Source organism: Oncorhynchus nerka, linkage group LG10 (genome assembly GCF_034236695.1).
Source record: "Oncorhynchus nerka isolate Pitt River linkage group LG10, Oner_Uvic_2.0, whole genome shotgun sequence".
Taxonomy (NCBI): domain Eukaryota; kingdom Metazoa; phylum Chordata; class Actinopteri; order Salmoniformes; family Salmonidae; genus Oncorhynchus; species Oncorhynchus nerka.
The window spans coordinates 59,460,652-59,482,217 of NC_088405.1; the positions used below are offsets into that span (position 1 = coordinate 59,460,652).

The 21,566-nt window shown below is 42.8% G+C and overlaps 1 protein-coding gene across 2 annotated transcripts in view; it reads left to right on the plus strand.

The window, feature by feature from the left end:
* LOC115135719 (vascular endothelial zinc finger 1-like) overlaps positions 1-21,175 on the plus strand; it is a 37,719-nt gene extending 16,544 nt beyond the window's left edge. Inside the window, exons 2-6 of one of the 2 annotated variants that reach the window (XM_029670728.2) lie at positions 7,467-8,221; positions 13,252-13,321; positions 13,761-13,923; positions 18,046-18,081; positions 18,748-21,175. In XM_029670728.2, coding sequence (XP_029526588.1) covers positions 7,467-8,221; positions 13,252-13,321; positions 13,761-13,923; positions 18,046-18,081; positions 18,748-19,097 — 1,374 coding nt within the window. In that variant the 3' untranslated portion in view covers positions 19,098-21,175. The remainder of the gene's footprint in view (positions 1-7,466; positions 8,222-13,251; positions 13,322-13,760; positions 13,924-18,045; positions 18,082-18,747) is intronic. The other variant, XM_029670729.2, reaches the window with a different exon arrangement.
* The last annotated feature ends 391 nt before the right edge of the window (positions 21,176-21,566 follow it).

The window sequence follows — 21,566 nt, forward strand, 5'->3', positions numbered from 1 at the left end:
AATTAGCTGGTTAATAAACTGAATCAAACCTGATTCAATCTACATGAGGGTAGTTCGTTAGCCCTGGTCTAATGAAAACCAGTTTCTTATTAATTTATTAATTTGAACTTTTCTGTCAGTTCTTCAACAGTTTAATGTTTTGAGGAGCACTTTTGTAATGAATTCCATTGTAACGTTGAGCTACTAGCTGGGGGATTCCCACGAAACTGGCACTTGACCCACCAAAAAGTACCATAAAAAAATAAAACATTTCCAACATAATTCCTCTTGGATCAGATATTATATATTTTCCACTACTACCAGTGCAAAAATTCTCATTACCGCAAGTCCCAAAAAAATCAATTTCAAATGTAAAAACATATATTGTTTATGTAAAGGCCTGAGTTAAACAGAACACTGATAGGAATTCCTTTTAAAATTACATTAAAATGTTGTAATTTCTCAATACCACAAGACAAACTTTTCTGATTATAGTTGTTTTTGTCATCACTTCATGTTATGTTTTATGTACACATATTTGGAGATATGGCCCTTCTCCCCCGATTGCTCAGTTTGGCTGGGCGGCCAGCTCTAGGAAGAGCCTTGCTGGTTCCAAACTTCTTCCATTTAACAAGGATGGAGACCACTGCGTTCTTGGGGACCTTCAATGCTGCAGAAATGTTTTGGTACCCTGCCCCAGATCTGTGCCTCGACACAATCCTGTCTCGGAGTTCTACGGACAATTCCTTCAACCTGATGGCTTGGTTTTTGCTCTGACATGCGCTGTCAACTGTGGGACCTTATATAGACATGATGATCAATCGATATCGGATGCACCTGAGTTCAATTTTGAATCTCAGAGCAAAGGGTCTGAATACTTATCTAAATACTTTATTTTTAAAATATTTTATTCGTAAATAAATGTCAAAGCTTTTCTAAAATCCTGTTTTTCGCTTTGCCATTATGGGGTATTGTGTGGAGATTTTTTAAAATTGTATTTCATCCATTTTAGAATAAGGCTGTAACGAAACAAAATGTGCAGAAGGGGTCTGAATACTTTCCGAGTGCACTGTACTTTCTCTCCCGGACTCATGGATAGAAAGTCTGGAGTGTAGCATAAGGTAACCAGTCCATCCAGTATGCATCATATTACGGTCCACACTCAAATGTGTTTACTAGAGTTTGTTTAAATTTGGAGTGTTGGCTAGACAAATTATGCACCAAAGACAACTTAAAGCTATGTTTTCCAGCTGTGCGTAATATGCGGTAGGCTATGTATTGTATTACAGCATAATGATCATTTTAATTCAGGCTTTTCTTTCTGGCTTGGGCTCATAAGCCTATGCATAAGCTCTAATATGCTATAGGTGTTTTTGATTTCATCACATTAGAAAACATTGCCCATTTTGTTGTGTTAGGCCTTGAAACAACATCCACAACCATGTTTTACACTGTTTCAACCTGTTGTTGAACTTCTGATCAGTGATCATCACAGTGAGGTACATTTTAAAAGTAAGAGACGCCTACTGTTTTGATGATAAGTGTATGCTGTGCTTTTCAATTGTGACATCAATGCAAACAGTGGTTAGAGGAACAACAGAGCCTGGAGTACCAGGCTATTAGGACCTGATGGTAGTTAGCAAGTTGGGTAATACCAAAGCATGTCCAGAGTGCATAAAAGGAGATTACCATGTCACATGGAATTTTACTGCGGTCATGACTCATGACATCCGGTGTGCTATGCATGCCTCTATGTTGGTATGTTAATGGATCTCTCTTAAGTTTTTCCCAATTTTAGTTATTTTTGTTGTTTTCGCTAACGAGAAGATTAAGTGTCGTGAAGGGGTTGTTTGAGAATACAATCCTTATTCTGGAGTTATAGCCTCTAAGTGAAGAAATTAAATGAACTTGTGCTCCTCCAAGGACTACTTCTTTAGATCAGGAGTCTTAAACTTTTTCAGTCTGGGACCCAAATGAGAAATTCTGTGTTTTCCTGGGACCCAATCTTAGGAAAATATGCAACTACACATAAATATTGGTACATTTCATTGCCCTTAAGCCTAAAACATATGCAATATAGACAAAAACAAATAACAAATGTTTATTTTCCCGTATTAAAACACTCTTACATATCTGTCTACGTTGGAACTGTTACTGTTAAAATACAATAAATAATTTCATTCTGAACTGGAATAAACAGATTAATCACATCACACAGATGTGGACCCGAAAACACACACACACACAGTCCTAATGAGAGCATGTCTATTCTGGGCTCTGTTTTTGACAGTGTAACACTGAGGTTATGCTCAGCCTTGAAACAGTTTCTGTACTTGTTTTTTAAACTGGATCAGAACATCTACTGCATTCTCAGTCAAGCAGGAGACTACTTCCTGCTGTAGATGAACAACCCAGAACTGTGTGAGTGTTTGCCTCAAAAAGCATCTCGCTTCAATCAGTTTATTCCAGTTAAGAATAAAAAATATGATTCTATTTTAACAGCAACAGTTCCAACCTAGACTAGTTTTCAACAATAATTTCTACAGTAAGATGTACAGTGGGCCTGATCATTTCTACAGTAAGATGTACAGTGGGCCTGATCATTTCTACAGTAAGATGTACAGTGGGCCTGATCATTTCTACAGTAAGATGTACAGTGGGCCTGATCATTTCTACAGTAAGATGTACAGCGGGCCTGATCATTTCTACAGTAAGATGTACAGCGGGCCCGATTTTAAAAAAAAAAAAAAAAAAAAAAAAAAAATGTTAAACAAAAAAAATCATCTTCATCTGTATTGTTACTTAAGGCTGCACATCCGTAGCTACTTTGCTTTGGTGAATGTTAGTGATTAGCTGTGTACAAGGCCAGGGGATTGTTTGAAAAACTCAGAGCTGGTTAGTACTCCCTTATTTCTGCTGATCAATACCTGTTATAAAATGACAACAATGTCTTGCTAGCTGACTAACTTTTCCACTGTCAAATCACTGTTTCCTGAAGCATTCTGCCCTGTTCTGAAAGAACTTCCTGGGTTTACCATCATGCTGTGGATGTTTGGTCAGGACTTGTCATTTATTAATTTGTTCGTTATGAGAGACACATTACTACTAAACTCTTCACAGCACAACACAAACTGTGGGCGCTCCTCGTTATACATTTGTATGAAAGAGAGATTCATCACTGTATATTTTTTGGTTCCTGACAATTGAGCTCCGTCAGAACCTGTGGCTAGCATGAGTCCATTTGATGACAGCGGTGAGTGATGGCGAGTGGGGATGCGTAGTCATTGGCAGATGGCGCATCATCTGCTGCTGAACGACAGCGCTGCATCGTGTGTGTTTCAGTGATCTTTAAGAAAACTGCTGTAAACAGCGAAGCACACGGGCAACTCCCTCTCACTCACGCAGCTGGCAGACTGAGCAGAGACCGCTGCTAAACAGACAGCGCAGATGCACTTGACCAATAGCCATTGCACGGGAGACAATGCCATCCTGTCTTGATGTTCAGACTCTGCTTGCAGATGTAAGAGATCTGTATTGCTCTTCCCCTTTCACTGTTGCTCCAAGCAGAGGAAATTCATCAAAAGTGTGAAGGCTTCTGCCTTAAGCCCATACACGCCCAGAGTACATGTTGGACACTAAGTATGCTGTCTCCGCTTGAGGTCGACCGATTAATCGGAATGGCCGATTTTAAATTAGGGCCGATTTTCAAGTTTTCACAACAATCGGAAATCGATATTTTTGGGCGCCGATTATTATAATTTTTTTTACACCTTTATTTAATTAGGCAAGTCGGTTAAGAACACATTCTTATTTTCAATGACGGCCTAGGAACGGTGGGTTAACTGCCTCGTTCAGGGGCAGAAAGACAGATTTTCACCTTGTCAGCTCGGGGATCCAATCTTGCAACCTTACAGTTAACTAGTCCAACGCAATAACGACCTGCCTCTCTCTCGTGGCACTCCACAAGGAGACTGCCTGTTACGCAAATGTAGTAAGCCACGGTAAGTTGCTAGCTAGCATTACATTTATCTTATTAAAAACAATCATAATCACTAGTTAACTACACATGGTTGATGATATTACTAGATATTATCTAACATGTCCTGCGTTATAATCTGACTGAGCATACCAGCATACAAGTATCTGACTGAGCGGTGGTAGGCAGAAGCAGGCGCGTAAACATTCATTCAAACAGCACTTTTGTGCGTTTTGCCAGCTGCTCTGCATTGTGCTTCAATCATTGCACTGTTTATGACTTCAAGCCTATCAACTCCCGAGATGAGGCTGGTGTAACCGAAGTGAAATGGCTGGCTAGTTAGCGCGCGGTAATAGCGTTTCAAACATCACTCGCTCTGAGCCTTGGGGTGGTTGTTTCCCTTGCTCTGCATGGGTAACGCTGCTTCGATGTGGTGGCTGTTGTGTTGCTGGTTCGAGCCCAGGGAGGAGCGAGGAGAGGGACGGAAGCTATACTGTTACACTGGCAATACTAAAGTGCCTATAATAACATCCAATAGTCAAAAGTTAATGAAATACAAATGGTATAGAGGGAAATAGTCCTATAATAACTACAACCTAAAACTTCTTACCCGGGAATATTGAAGACTCATGCTAAAAGGAACCACCAGCTTTCATAATGTTCTCATGTTCTGAGCAAGGAACTGAAACGCTAGCTTTCTTACATAGGACATATTGCACTTTTACTTTCTTCTCCAACACTTTGTTTTTGCATTATTTAAACCAAATTGAACATGTTTCATTATCTACTTGAGGCTAAATTGATTTTATTGATGTATTATATTAAGTTAAAATAAGTGTTAATTCAGTATTGTTGTAATTGTCATTATTACAAATACATTTATTATTATTTGTTTTTAAATTGTCCGATAAATCGGTATCAGCTTTTTTGGTCCTCCAATAATCTGTATCGGCTCTGAAAAATCATCGGTCAACCTCTAGTCTCCGCCACCTTGGCCTGGATGAGGTCAAGGTTCTTGGCAGTCTGGCGAAGTACACTTCCAAGCAAGGGCTTTGGGATGGAGATGCAATATGGCAGTCGTGCCAACATATCTCATCAGCCACCCGGTGGAAGGGACTTTGTGGATCTGAGGCTCTTTCCCCTGTTGCCTCCATCATCCTCCAAATCCCACCAACATCAGCCGCCTCAACTGGTCTTTGTTTGGGAACACACCAAAGCACACAACAGGCTGACCAATACAAGGGTTGAAAAATTGGTGGCCATCCGTTTGAATTTGAGGCTTTTTGAGCCTGATAACGAGCCATCCTCAACAAGGTTGGAAAGTGACAGTGAAGATGAGGCCTCAGTCTGATGTTCAAGAGGTGGCCATTGTGGAGGTCCAAGGAGAAGACATGGAAGCCTGAGAGGAAGACAACCAAATCTTTAGTATCTAGACTCTCATTTTACAGATGTATGTTGAAATTGTTTTTGGGAGATGCGATGGATCATTCAATATTCCCTTTTGTTGTTCAATGACATCATCCCACGTGATGAGTCAAATTGAATTAAAGTTCAATTCGTAACTTTTTCTATTGGAAGGATTTAATCATTTGTAATTGTCTACTTATGATAAGGTTAAATGTTTGTTTCTGTTTCCATATGATAGGGTAAATATATCCAATGCAAAAAACATCTACATTTTAAATTGTATAAATATTAATGTGCATATATTCCCGTTAATTCCCACGGAAAGTTCCCCAAAATGTGCAACCTAATCAAGGGTGAAATAAAACCTTTATTAAAAAAAATATTGGAGTTTTTATAGCAAGTGTTACGGTAATGAGAAACATTTCCAGTGTTTTCATGTAATACGTATTATAATTGAATGTAGACTTCAACTAGTATCCACGTTTTATGATTTAAGGACAAACACCATGTATGTTATTCAAATAAGTTTTGTTTTATAAAATGACCTGAATTGAATGAGAATTTAGGGTTGAAAATGTACAAAATTCAGGTGACACTAGAATGTATTTCAAATAAGGCACTGCTATAAACTAGGCATCTTACTCTTCAGATTGATCGTTAATAGTTGCAGATGCATCACGGTTTTCTAACTCCATTTGCTACTGCCGTGGTTCGAATCACCCAGTATACCAGGGCCATGTCTGGCTGAGCTCATGCCCAGGTTGCTGCTGTATTTTGGCAGGCTACTTTTACAGTCACATGAAGAGTGCACCATCATGGCGGGGGATCATTTTTCATATATGCTAGCAGGTTTGGATTCCACAGCAGGAGCAGCAGCAGGCTGCTAGTGTGCCTCCTCACTAATGACAGAGCCAGGGCCTATTTTTGTCCCTGTAAAACACCAACAGTCACTGACCCTGCTTATTTTGCGTGATTCATCGAATAGATGCCCCAGACATCAATACCGTGGCTTGGTACAAAGGTGATTGTTTATAAGGGACTTGGATGTCAATAGATTACAGTAGCAACTATGTGCAGTAAAGGACTTTGGAAAATGATATTCCTAGTTGCTGTGGTTTTAGACTAGAGACCAGGGTTGTTGTGGCGATTTATCTGGTTGAATGTTTTCAGGTTTTCCAGTACATTTCCTCCTGTTGTATTTTCTGCAATGCAAGAGGGACTTCAGTCAGCTGAACATGTCATTAGTCATTCAGCAGAGTGGCGGTAGTGCTGACTGCTATGTTCTGTGGTCTACTCTGCGATGCCACATGTGCCAAGAAGGACTGTCTATTTTGGTGTTGCTTCCGATGCAATGGCTTTTGCCTCGCAATCACACCCGCAGCCAGCCACGCTTTAACTCTCCAACTCTCTACAGCCTCACTTCAGCGGAGGAGCTGTGAACTAACTCAAAGGGCACAAGCTCTCAGGGTAAAATTGAATAACCACCACACAGAGTGTGTTCAATCTCCATGTGTTGTGCAAACTCATGTAGCTTCTAGGCCCAAACTTTGGCTGAGGTGGACGAGTCACCAAAGCAAAGCCGCCCCAGCAGCACTGGAGCGTTTTAAGATGTAGCCTTTGAATGGCATTGAGATTTTGCTGTTCCTAATAGTTGTTGCATGTGAATGGCTCCCAGATTAGGCTATTCCCAGTAGGCCATCAACACAAAGAGAGCCTAATGCTAAATTAATGTCCTCCCAAACTAATATCCCCACCGCAAGAGTGGTTATATTAAGGAGGAATGTGAAGATGTAGGCTAATCTCCAAAAAGTGTCAGGTTACATAAAGGAGAAAGGCAGAGCTACAAGGATGTGAAGTGAATGTGGCTGTTTTGAGTAACACAAATAAAACCTGAACGTTCAGTGAGCTATCTCTTACAGCTAGCCTGTAGCTGACAGCAAGAATGGCCCATGGTAGTTTCAACCTGTAATTCTACCCTGTCTGTTCCAACAGGGAGGCCACCTGCTACACGTTCAGGCTACTAAATACTGTAATATTGTGTTGATTGAAAATTGAACTTATGTTGATCTGTGTTTCACCTTGCTCTGATGTGATGTCTCTACAGCAGGCCAATGAAGCCCTCCACCACCAGCACCAGGTGGCCCAGAACAGCCTGCTGCCACTGCTCAACTCTGGGAGTGAGCCGGTGGACCAGAAGCCTGTAATGCCCATCCTCCTGGACCAGAAACCCCCTGCTAGTGCCGCCGAGCTCCTCAAAGACAATGTGGCCTGCGGGACTGGCAGCGGCAGGGGACCCATGCCCGTAGTGAAGAAGGAGCACAAGAGCAAGACACCCTTCATCTGTGGCTACTGCAACAAGGCCTTCCGTGACAGCTACCACCTGCGTCGCCACGAATCCTGCCACACGGGCGTCAAGATGGTGTCCCGGCCCAAGAAGACTGCTCAGACAGCCCCCACCATGGTGCCTCTCATCTCCACCTTGCCCAGGGAGAATAGTGGGCAGCCCTCTTACATATCCACCATCGCAGGCATCCTCACCACGGCCACCCCCTCTGTGTCTTCAGCCTCCAGCATCATGTCTCCAGCCTCTATGATCAATATACCCCAGCAGAGCCAGCCCAAAAGGCCTGCCAAGCCAGTGAAGAAGAACCACGGCTGTGAGATGTGTGGCAAGGCCTTCCGAGATGTCTACCACCTGAACCGTCACAAGCTGTCCCACTCGGACGAGAAGCCCTACGAGTGCCCCATCTGCCAGCAGCGTTTCAAGAGGAAGGACCGCATGACCTACCACGTGCGCTCTCACGACGGTGGAGTCCACAAGCCCTATGTCTGTTCCGTGTGTGGGAAAGGTTTCTCCAGGTAGGACCCAGGCCCAATCATGCACATTCACAACCACTCGCCAGCTGCCATACATTTCAAGTATAAGTGCTTGCTATATATTACAAACTCAACTAATTCAGATCATGTAGGTACACGGTTGTTAGTCTACACATTCTATAGAGTGTTAGACAACCACTTATAGAGATACACTCTCTATCTCAGTGCATGACCATCAGTTGCTCAATGTGACATTAACGTGGTGCACGTCCCATTTGGCTGCTCCCCTCACGGATTTATAGTAGCGTTGAATGCTCTTGACTCTGTGCCTTTGTGGTCCCCAGCATGTTTAAACAGTCACGCTTTAGAGTGCAGTTCAACTCCAGCGTCCAAAAGTTCCCCCCTGCGAGGACAGGCATGCAGGCAGAGAGGAGTGAGGCAGGGGGAGGGGAAAGGCGGCTTTGATTTGTGCGTCATGCTGTGGTTCCCGCCAGCTCGTCAACCCTTCCCCAGGGAATGCCATTTAAAACAGACCTAGGAGGCAGGAGCCTGGGATTTCCTCTTTTACACACACACAGCGGATCCCATTCTGCTCCTGTGCTGCTGCTTAAGGCCGTTACACACTTTACTCAAACGCAGCGACGGGTGTCGTTTTCTATAGTTCTACGTACTTTTGTGCGCCCAAAATGTATACCATGCGCCATCACTCTGTTTGCGTAGGATGTTTAGTGCCCTTTACAGGGCCCAGTTTGTTTTAAGTCTAACCCACCTGGAATGACTGTTCATTCCATTCTTTCCAGGCATAGCCAACAGTGGCCTTGTAAGATTTCCTCTTTCAACATTTACTGCAACATCCACTCACTACTTCCAGCTATGCGTCACTAGTAATCTGTGGGCATGGCAAATTGACTTCGCTTTCCAAGAAGCAAAGGGCTCCTCTTACAGCTTGTTTAAAACAGTACTGTAGCAATGAGGTTTGTACAGTAGGCTACAGTATAGGCCCAATACATTATCGCTGCATATTGGCTTTGCTTTATTTGCCCTGTTTGTTTGCTGGGCTGATGGTGTCTGCATCTGATGGTCAGTGTAGGGAAAGAGCAGCAGACGTCCCTGGTGTCTGCATCTGATGGTCAGTGTAGGGAAAGAGCAGCAGACGTCCCTGGTGTCTGCATCTGATGGTCAGTGTAGGGAAAGAGCAGCAGACGTCCCTGGTGTCTGCATCTGATGGTCAGTGTAAGTAAAGAGCAGCAGACGTCCCTGGTGTCTGCATCTGATGGTCAGTGTAAGTAAAGAGACGTCCCTGGTGTCTGCATCTGATGGTCAGCAGCGTCCCTGGTGTCTGCATCCTGGTGTCTGCATCTGATGGTCAGTGTAAGTAAAGAGCAGCAGACGTCCCTGGTGTCTGCATCTGATGGTCAGTGTAAGATAAGAGCAGCAGACGTCCCTGGTGTCTGCATCTGATGGTCAGTGTAAGGAAAGAGCAGCAGACTGAGCTCTCTCTTTCCACCGCTGACACTGACCAAAAAGGGACAAAAGTCTTCCAGCTGATGGCGAAACTCCTGTTGCGCCGCATTATTTCTGCCTCATGCACAAATTCATGTTAGTTCTATGAACGGAGAAAGTGAAATATTCCTCGATATAAAATAATTTTCGCAAATCGATAAACTTTCTTGCTCATTCATTCATTACAGCTGCAGTGTTGGTTGTAGTGTGAGTGGAAGTAGGAAGAATATGCATTTTATGGCATTGTATTGAATAAAAAGTGCTGACAGTGCTGAGCAAGAACTTAAACATGAACTCACTCATAAAAACAGCTGTTCTTTGCTGTATTCATTGAGTCTCTCTAATCTAGACTTTGCTTTAGTTTTCTTTTACGCCTGCTATGTTACTGCAGACACGGTAATCTGAGTCATCCGATTGGCCAGCGGTAGGCCTATAGTGCACTTGATTTGCTCTCTGGGCCCGCTGGGGAGGTGGACACATGAAATGGTTCAAAATGAGAACACTTCGCCTACCTGGTGTGCATTGCAACGGAACCGGGTAATCGAGTACATTATTAATCACATACAACTAATCGTTCGAGTTTTCTCTACAATATTATAATCTTAATGTGCTTTTACTTAACTGATTAAATTAGGGGGAAAATGGTTTTATTGGATTTCTGTTAAAACGCTAAGAGAAAGTAATACAATTCCATGTGAATTCACAATGCAGATGGTCTGTCGTGCTTCCTGCGGAGAGAGAAAATGTTATAATTTATGATGCTGCTGCACTTGCTTTTCACGAGAGGGGCGTGTGTAGCTTTTTGTTGTCGTCCAATCACAAGTCATGTGGCAAGTTAAGATTTCAGTACTGGCTCCGAAGCAGCATGTGTATGCTACATGTTGTGTCTGTAGAGTTGCTAGGGCAACGGGCCTGCCTGCTCTGCTCGGAGAACAGGACGAGAGCATCAAGATGGTGGCAGCTGTACAAATAACTCATCCAAAGGGCTTTGACTTCTCAAACACAGCAGAAAGCTAACACAATATGATGCCCCATCTTAATTCAACCACTCACTTAGATTAGATCAAATAGCAAGCTAATCTTAGGTGTGTGTTTTTCACACAGGAAAACAATAAAATAAAATAAATTTCACCTTTTATTTAACCAGGTAGGCCAGTTGAGAACAAGTTCTCATTTACAAGTGCGACCTGGCCAAGATAAAGCAAAGCAGTGCCACTAAAAACAATAGTTACACACAAACAAATGTACAGTCAATAACAGTAGAAAAATCTACGTACAGTGTGTGCAAATGTAAAAGAGTAAGGATGTAAGGCAAAATAATTACAATTTAGCATTAACACTGGAGTAATAAATGTGCAGATGGTGATGTGCAAGTAGAGATACTGGGGTGCAAGAGGATAAGTAACAATATGGGAATGAGGTAGTTTGGTGTGCTATTTACAGATTGGCTGTGTACAGTGATCAGTTTTTCCAGTCATTGGCAGCAGAGAACTGGAAGGAAAGGCAGCCAAAGGAAGTGTTTGCTTTGGGGATGACCAGTGAAATATACCTGCTGGTGCGTGTGCTATGGGTGGGTGTTACTATGGTGACCAGTGAGCTGAGAAGGCAGGGCTTTACCTAGAAAAAACGTATAGATGTCCTGGAGCCAGTGGGTTTGGCGACGAATATGAAGTGAGGGCCAGCCAACAAGAGCATACAGGTCGCAGTGGTGGGTAGTATTGGGCTTTGGTGACAAACCAGATGGCATTGTGATAAACTACATCCAGTTTGCTGAGTAGTGTTGGAGGCTATTTTGTAAATGACATCGCCAAAGTCAAGGATCGGTGGGATAGTCAGTTTTACAAGGGTATGTTTGGAGGCTTTGTTGCGAAATAGGAAGCCGATTCATGATTTATTTTTGGTTTGGAGATGTTTAATGTGAGTCTGGAAGGAGAGTTTACAGTCTAACCAGACACTTCGAATATGTGGACAACTACAAATACCTAAGTCAGAACAATCCAGAGTGATGATGCTAGGTCGGGCGGGTGCGGGCAGTGATCGGTTGAAGAACATGTATTTCGTTTTACTAGCATTTAAGAACAGTTGGAGGCCACGGAAGGAGTGTTGTATGGCATTGAAGCTTGTTTGTTAGTTATCGAAAGTAAGGCGCAAAAACTAAACTTAAGAATGGGAAGCATAGAAATAGCACACATAGACATACTTTCAAAAGAGTGACTGATCTATAATGTACATTTCTATGTGAATTTGGTCAGATCACCCAAAAGTTATATTACAGCTTTAAATGTTTTAACATTGAAACGTTAACACCCCTAGATTAAATAAGACATTCGTTTGTTGTGACCATTGCTAGTTTAAACTGCTCAGCTCTTGGTTGTATCTCCTCCATTTTTTGATGTTGGGAGTTGGTAACATTTGGAGGTGTTTCCATGCTTTGGACCAATCAAAATCAACTTGATACTCATGTCATTTTCATCAACAGATCTGTGGTTTTGTATTCCTCTAACCCAGGTCAATCAACGATGCGGGGCCGTTTCTATGGCGGTTTAAAAGGAAAGACTCATAAATACACCATGAAAACTGGAACAGATTGTCTTCGGGGAGGGTAGATATTTATACTCAGCTTTGTAAATTAATATATAGACCCAATTTTGTTTTGTAGACAGCCAATTTAATCACACTAACCTGCAGCCACTAGCTAGTTTGTCAGTTGACATTTTGAAGTTGGCGCCATTCTGCCCGCGGAGCAGTGTCTTGTTTATTTTGAGCAGCGTCCACTTTTTGACCATGGCCGTAATGACATTGTATTCACTCTAATCATGCTAAATTCTGAGTAAATTGTCTCTAACTTGTTAACCATATACGGTAGACATAGGGTCTTGACTATTGTTTTTCCAATGCAATTCTCTGTTTTACCGAACATTTCTTTATGACTATTGAATGAAATAATAATTTTATGGGTTGGTGAACACCCTACATTATGCTCTCTGTCCAAACTGGAATCTTAGAGCTGGGCAGTTAAGGGAAGAACCCGGCTTGGTTCCAACACAGTGACGCAGAGGTTTATCAGCACATTGAAAAGTGAGGTCCTGCCAGCAGAATAACGTAACTCTGAGTCAGTGTCAGACAGCCAGCCAGGTCTGCAGGCGCTCCCTCTCTCTTCTTGCGCCCCTCTCTTCTTGCGCCCCTCTCTTCTCTCTGTGTGTGTGTGTGGAAGCTGCTGTCCTCCTCGGTTAAAGAAGAGAAGTCATTCTGGTTCACAGCACCTCTGAAAAGATTCCACTTGACTCATCTCCTTTGTAACAAAACCACTACCCGTGTGAAACTGTCTCACTTTGGCCCAGCTGTTAGTTTGAGTTCTCCACACCATTCCTTATGACAGTGATGAAATGATTTAGCTCCTAGCCTGTCTGCTGTTGTCCAGGTTTTCAGTCAAACTAATGGGAGCTGCGATGAGTGGGATATGTGAACAGTGGAGTCTCACTGGAAAGGTCAAAAGTTAAGAAACAGACTGTTGTGTGTCTATTAACATTCTACAGCAAGATTCACTTTTTTTCACCTCTCTCCTCCAGGCCAGACCACCTGAGCTGCCACGTGAAGCATGTCCACTCCTCAGAAAGACCATTCAAATGCCAAGTAACGGTGAGAGAGAGAGCTGTACTGTGTGGCCTTATTAGGGCCACTTGTCAACAGCTCATTATTGACAACTGCATTTCTGTCAGCTAGCATGAACTCTCCCACTTTGCACTTTCTTCTCTGCCGGTGCTGACAGTACTTGTTAGTTTCCAGCATCAAAAGGAATGATGATAACTGTGCCCAACTAGTGTCTTTAAAATGAGCCGTAATTGCAGTCGGTTCATGACACCATACTCCAGTAGGCTCTGCCCTGTGGCCCCAGTAGATATTTATGATGATCCTATAAGCCTTTATAGTTGGACATGTTCCTTGCAGTCTGAATGATGAAAGCTGGCTGTGTTAGATAAATGATTAAAGCTGCACTTGGCACAAAGCTGGGTGGCACTATGAATAGTAGTGTGCCTCTGGCCTGACCTTATGACCCTGTTCTCCTCTCCTCCCCCAGGCCTGTACTTCTGCCTTCGCCACCAAAGACAGACTGCGCTCCCACATGATCCGACATGAAGGGAAGGTCACCTGCAACATCTGCGGCAAGATGCTGAGCGCAGCCTACATCACCAGCCATCTAAAGACACACGGCCAGACCAACTTTAATTCCTCAAACAAAGGTAAGTCACGTTAGCCCTATCTCACCAGCCACCCCCCCAACTCAAACTGTCTTTCTAATTTAATAGATATGATTGATTTAATATTTTATTGTCCCTTTAGGTGAACAGCAGCTCCTGGCATACACATACACACCAAATCAAAAAACAGGACAAAGCCAACACAACTTCACTTATGGACAAGACATACGTTTGATCATGTAGTGTATGTGGACACCTGTTCGTCAAACATCTCATTCCAAAAATCATGGACTTTAATATGGAGTTGGCCCACCCTTTGCTGCTATAACAGCTGCCACTCTTCTGGGAATGCGTTCCACTAAATGTTGGAACATTGCTGCAAAGATTTGCTTCCAGTCAGCCACGAGCATTAGTGAGGTCGGGCACTGATGTTGCGTGATTAGGCTTGGCTCGCAGTCTGTTCCGATTCATCCCAACGGTGTTTGAGCGGGTTGAGGTCAGGGCTCTGTGCAGGCCAGTCAAGTTCTTCCACACCCATCTTGACAAACCATTTCTGTATGGACCTTGCATTGCATGGGGGCATTGTCATGCTGAAACAGGAAAGGGTCTTCCCCAAACTGGTGCCACAGATTTGGAAGCACAGAATTATCTAGAATGTCGTATTCTGTAGCGTGAAGATTTCCTTTCACTGGAACTAAGGGGCCTAGCGCGAACCATGAAAAACAGCCCCAGACCATTATTCTGCATCCACCAAACTTTACAGTTGGCACTATGCATTTGGGCAAGTAGTGTTCTCCTGGCGTCCGCTAAACCCATATTCATCCGTCAGACGGCCAGATTAAGTGTGATTCATCACTCCAGAGATGGCGTTTCCACTGCTCCAGAGTCCAATAGCGGCAAGCATTTTACCACTCCAGCCAATGCCTGGCATTGGAGATCTTAGGCTTGTATGGAGTTCCTCGGCCATAGAAACACATTTCGTGAAGTTCCCGACTAACAGTTCTTGTGCTAATGTTGCTTCCAGAGGCAGTTTGGAACTGTGTTGCAACAAAGGACAGACAATTTTTACGTGCTTCCCGTTCTGTGAGGTTGTGTGGCCGTTCCTGAGCAGTTATTGTTCCTAGAAATTTCCACTTCACAATAACGGCACTTACAGTTGACCGGGGAAGCTATAGCAGGGCAGAAATTTGACAAACTGCCGACTTTTTGGAAAGGTGGCGTCCTATGACAGAGTTTTTCAGTAAGGTCATTCTACTGCCAATGCTTTTGTCTATGGAGATTGCATGGCTGTGTGCTCTATTTTATACTCCTGTCAGCAACGGATGTGGCTGAAATAGCCAAATCCACTAATTTGAAGGGGTGTCCACATACTTTAGTATATACATTGCATTTGGTACGTTTTCAAGACCCCTTTACGTTTGCCACATTTTGTTACGTTGCAGCTTTATTCTAAAATGGATTAAATTGCCCCCCCTTCGTCGATCTACACACAGTACCCCATAATGACAAAGAATAAAAAGGTTTTTAGAATTTTTTGCAAATTTATATATAAAAATACAAAACTGAAATATCACATTTACATAAGTATTCAGACCCTTTACTCAGTACTTTTTTGAAGCACCTTTTGGCAGTGATTACAGCCTTGAGTCTTGGGTATGATGCCATACAACTCTCCTTCCGTGGCCTCCAATTGCTCTTAAATACAAGTAAAACTAAATGCATGCTCTGCCCGCACCTGCCCGCCCGTCCTACTCTGGACGTTTCTGACTTAGAAATGTGGACAACTACAAATACCTAGGTGTCTGGTTAGACTGTAAACTCTCCTTCCAGACTCACATTAAGCACCTCCAATCCAAAGTTAAATCTAGGATCGGCTTCCTATTTCGCAACAAAGCATCCTTCACTCATGCTGCCAAACATACCCTCGTAATACTGACCATCCTACTGATCCTCGACTTCGACAATGTCATTTACAAAATAGCCTCCAATACCCTACTCAACAAATTGGATGCAGTCTATCACAGTGCCATCCGTTTTGTCACCAAAGCCCCATATACTACCCACCACTGCGACCCGTATGCTCTCGTTGGCTGACCCTCGCTTCATACTCGTTGTCAAACCCACTGGCTCCATGTCATCTACAAGACCCTGCTAGGTAAAGTCCCCCCTTATCTCAGCTCGCTGGTCACCATAGCAACACCCACCTGTAGCACACGCTCCAGCAGGTATATCTCTCTGGTCACTCCCAAAACCAATTCTTCCTTTGGCCGCCTCTCCTTCCAGTTCTCTGCTGCCAATGACTGGAACGAACTACAAAAATCTCTGAAACTGAAAACACTTATCTCCCTCACTAACTTTAAGCACCAGCTGTCGGAGCAGCTCACAGATTACTGCACCTGTACATAGCCCATCTATAATTTAGCCCAAAAACCTCTTCCCCCTGCTGTATTTATTTATTTAGCTCCTTTGCACCCCATTATTTCTATCTCTACCTTGCACATTCTTCCACTGCAAATCTACCATTCCAGTGTTTTACTTGCTATGTTGTATTTACTTTGCCACCATGGCCTTTAAAAAAACCTTTACCTCCCTTATCTCACCTCATTTGCCCACATCGTATATAGACTTTTTCTACTGTATTATTGACTGTATGTTTGTTTTACTCCATGTGTAACTCTGTTGTTGTATGTGTCGAACTGCTTTGCTTTATCTTGGCCAGGTCGCAATTGTAAATGAGAATTTGTTCTCAACTTGCCTACCTGGTTAAATAAAGGTGAAATAAAATAAATAAATACAAATGACGCTACAAGCTTGGCACACCTGTATTTGGGGAGTTTTTTCCCCCCATTCTTCTCTGCAGATCCTCTTGAGCTCTGTCAGATTGGATGGGGTGTGTCGCTGCACATCTCTCCAGAGATGTTAGCTCGTGTCCATGCCTGGGCTCTGGCTGAACCACTCAAGGACATTCCCGAGACTTGTCCCGAAGCCACTCCTACGTTGTCTTGGCTCTGTGCTTAGTTGTTGTCCTGTTGGAAGGTGAACCTTTGCCCTGTTCTGAGAACCTGCTCCAGAGCGTTCAGGACTTCATCAAGGACCTCTCTGTACTTTGGTCTGTTCATCTTTCCCTCGATCCTGGCTGGTCTTCCTGCCGCTGAAAAAAACATCACCACAGCATGATTCTGCCACCACCATACTTCACCGTAGGGATGGTGCCAGGTTTCCTCCAGACGTGAGGCTTCCGTCTGGCCACTCTACCATAAAGGCCTGATTGGCGGAGTGCTGCAGAGATGGGAGAAATTTTCAGAAGGACAACCATCTCAACAGAGGAACTCTGGATCTCTGTAAGTGTCCATCGGGTTCTTGGTCATCTCTCTTACCAAGGCCCTTCTCCCCCGATTGCTCAGTTTGGCCGGACGGCCAGCTCTAGGAAGAGTCTTGGTGGTTCCAAACTTCTTCCATTAAAGAATGATGCGGGCCACTGTTTTCTGGGGGACCGTCAATGCTGCAGACATTTTTTGGTTTCTTCCTCAGCCTTCACACTGTAACTATGTGTCTGTAATTCCTGTTTATTAATCTGTGAATTTCCATTTGTGAAAGTGCTGTATTTGAGTTGTGGTGATACAGGCCGTTAGCCAACGTGTTTGATTCTCCTGTGGCTGTGGAACATGAACCGTGTTCATCCCATCTGGAGAACACTGCATTACACATGAATCACTGCTCAAAAGGTGTAGTCAATAACAAAGTATAATCAACATTTCTCAGATTCCTGTTTGTTACTCAGACAGTCGAAGCAACAAGGCCTTTCCCTGGCCACTGAAGGGAAAGCCCTTAGCTGCTATGTTGTTTATGCACTCTGCATTAGCTGCCATCTGAATGAGCACTGCCACTCTTCTCCCAAGGGTCCACAACACAAGGCAGACATACAGCACAGAGAACTCTACAAATAGGATATTGCTTGTCACCACAGTAATCCTATGACCCGTTCCGTCCTTCCCTTAAGGACGTAGGCCAGGGTGTGTGCCACTGTTCTGGTGTTTGTACCAACCTTGCCCACCTGAGGTGGGGCCTGTAGAGTGCACTGAGTGACACCCTGGCCCTAGTGCAGCAGCCTTGGCTGGCCTGCAGACAACCTTTTATAACACCTGTGTGTCTATTTCTGAATAGGGGACTGGCAGTGGAATTCCTCAGGGGGACAAAAAGGTAATAATAATAATGTAGCATTGTGTGAAAACCAAACCTTACCCCAAACCCCCTGCCTGCAACCCAAGATTACACACAGTCACATCACACACAAGTATAAGGCAAGGATAAATTGATGTTAGGATGTGGGTAAACTCCCAAAAGGGGGGCAGCGGTGCATTTCTGCTGAGAGCCAAATGAATATAGGGAAAACGCTGCATGATAGTATGTCACTTCATTTACAAACATTGCATCATTACATTCCACAGAAATTTCTGTGCCCTAATTTTACAACTGTTTTACTATACTATGTACAGCAAGAATGACCGCTAGAGAGTTTTATTTTTACTGTTTAACCTATACGTGATTTACCTGCTTCAGTATTTCTTTAGAAAAGCATGCATTTGTCGCATTTAAAGAAGTGTGAAATAGTTATTGCTCTTATGGTCAGTTTTAGTTTAATCTGTGCTGCAGGTTAGTCAAGGCAGTAAAGAGAAGAATGCTGAAGGCGTATACTGCAAAAATAGTCTCTGTACACTGCAAAAATAGTCTATGCAAAATAGTCAAGTACAGACCGCATTCCTCCCTCTGTTTTAATGGCGGGGAATAACCAGTAAGTCTGTGTACAGGTATTTGTTTGATTTAGCAGTGAACCTTAAACACTATATCCTCTATCCCGTTCTCTAGACAGTAATGATGTCCACAACTCTGCCTCAGCCACACCTGTAACAGGCTCCGCCCCCATCACCACGATGAACCGGGGAAACTCCATCAACAACCCCGTCACCATAGCGTCGCAAATGAACATTTCCACCAACACGGTGAACGTCAGCCTCCAGCACCCAGTCACCATCACTGGACCCATCAACATCGCCTCGATCAACATCCCTACCACGGCACACATGAATATTGCCCACCCTCTGGCCATCAGCACCCCAATGGCCATGACAATGTCCGGGCCCCTCAACATCGCCATGAGGTCCATGGAGAGTATGCCTTTTCTGTCCCAAGTCCTGCCTTCGTCCCCACCCTGGTAAAAAAAAAAAGGTGTAGAGAATTAGGCAAAACAAGAGATGACGATGTCTCCTCCTTACCCCCATCTTTCCCCAGCCCACTCCTCAGCCCTGGAAATGAACGTTTAGCCTACTTGTACAGCGGGAGAGAACCTCCCTGTCACATGGCTCCAACCCAACCAATGCTACATCACAGAAAAGAGAACCAGAACAGTTGTGTAGAAGTTAGGTTGGGTTTTGTCTTATCTGAATTACTTCAAAATTAGATGTAGTGAGTCGATGAAGTGTTCTACAGTGATGCCTACATTAGTCGGGGTAGGATGAACAAGAGGGGGGGACTCCTCAAGTCTCGCTAAACGCCCATACCTTTGCAATTGGAAGATCGTTTTTAAAAGCACTAATGCAATAAGTATGAATTGCTGGTTTTATAGTTCCATAGGTTCTCTTACAAAGCCAGTGGGTGTTTCTTATAAGTTGTTTTTATCTATAGCCTGCTAATCAGTATTTAATATTTTTAGGAGAGCAGTCAAACAAAAGGGACAAAGACTTCCATTTGGACGGAAGGTTATTTTTTCACAGCTGTGAAATTTTGTTTTTCAAATGAGATGCTCTTGAGGTACATGTTAATGTATTCTCACCATCAATTATTGAATCTGTATTTTGTTGAAGTGGATATCTGGAAATTGTCCCTCTTGACTGTTAAATATGTGTACAGTTAGTTTTTTTTCTCTGTGTTAGGGATGGCAGAGGTGTGCTTCTTTTGTTTGGTCATCAGTTGACGTAAATTGTTTTACACAACCTGAAAGAGGACTGAATTGCACTGAAAGCATATCCCATGTGTCACTTAACTGCAGTATTATCAATGATCAAATTGGAGTGTTAGGTAACCAGCCTACATAATAACAGGGCCATCTAGTGGCTTGCAAATGCCATTGAGGAAATTATCCTGAAGTTCACAAATGTGTATTTCTTTTATTATTTTATTATTATTATTATTATTATCACATTGGTGATGGTTTATAGTTTTGTTACAAATATTTTATACCCTTTTTAATATTGGTTTTGATGATCCTGATAGTATGGACATTCTGCTCAGATAACACGCTGAGTGTAGCCCTGTAAACTTTATTTTTTGTTTTATGTTATTGAATTCACATCTAACAAACTTGATCCTTTTCCCATGTTACCTTGTAAATATTTAACCATATACCTTTTTTGCTAAAATAAAATGTAGAAGTCCTTAAGACTAGGGATCTAAAAACTCTTTAATTTTGTGAACATAGCTGTCCATTTTAATAATCATGTCAGCAAACTATACTTTCAATCAAACATCCATTGTCTCCGCCTGTGTCATGGTGATTTATGGATGAGGTGACGGATGTATTTAGAACAAAACACTAATGGTTTTTGAGAAGTGTATGAAAGTAATGTACTACTAGATCATGTTGTAGTGTGATGCAGACAATTTAGTTGAGCCAACATGGCCTCGGCAGCACATCTCAGGCATTGAGACCCATAGATTACTAGATAAGACGTTCTTACTTGGCCATATCACCTTTGCAAGGTTTTTGTGCTGTGTGAGGTATAGTATTCCCTGAAAGATCACACAAGATGCAGGCACATTTTTCCCACAAGTTCATTCAAAGAAAATCCAATGATGAGCGTTTTCTTGTGCATTGAGTAGATTAACTATAATTGCCTGTTCTGTTTGCCAAATTTGATACATTGAGGTTCAAATAAGCTAATATTTTGAATTGAATATTTCATTTTAAACTAGAAGAAAATAACAATGATTTGGAAATTATTGGACATCTGTGAAGGCATTGAATGTATATCTTTGTACAAAACTATTTTAGTTCTGAGAATGTCATAGTTACAATAGACATGTGAAAGATAACCTTTTTATAAATATTTTGTATTAGAACATTAACAATGGTAATTTTGTATATACCTATGAAGACTAGGCTTTCTGATTAGCAGAAAGGTAAAACATTCCTACATTTTTTTTAATGTATGTTTGAAATTATTACGTAAACATGCTCAATGTTTTATGTGCCTTTTTTATTTGGATTGTCTAAATAAAATAAAACATGATGGGTGGGCTTTGTGGCTGTGTGCCATTTCCTGGTGAGTGAGCTTATGGTGGGAGGCTAGCTGTTCCACTCATTAGAGCCTCTACACTCATACCCCACAGTAGTACAGATGTTCACACACTTAATTGACAACAGCCGCGTTTCCTCTTGTCAGATTGCTTTGTGCCTTTTTTGGCTTTTAGGCCATTTGGGGCCTTGTTCTGTGATTTGAGACACCAAGGGGCTGCCGAGTGGCGCAGTGGTCTGAGGCACTGTATCTCAGTGCTTCGATTCCAGGCTGTATCACAACCGGCCGTGATGGGGAGTCCAGTAGGGCGGCGCACAATTGGCTCAGCGTCGAGTTAGGGTTTGGCTGACGTAAGCAGTCATTGTAAATAAGAATTTGTTATTAACTGACTTG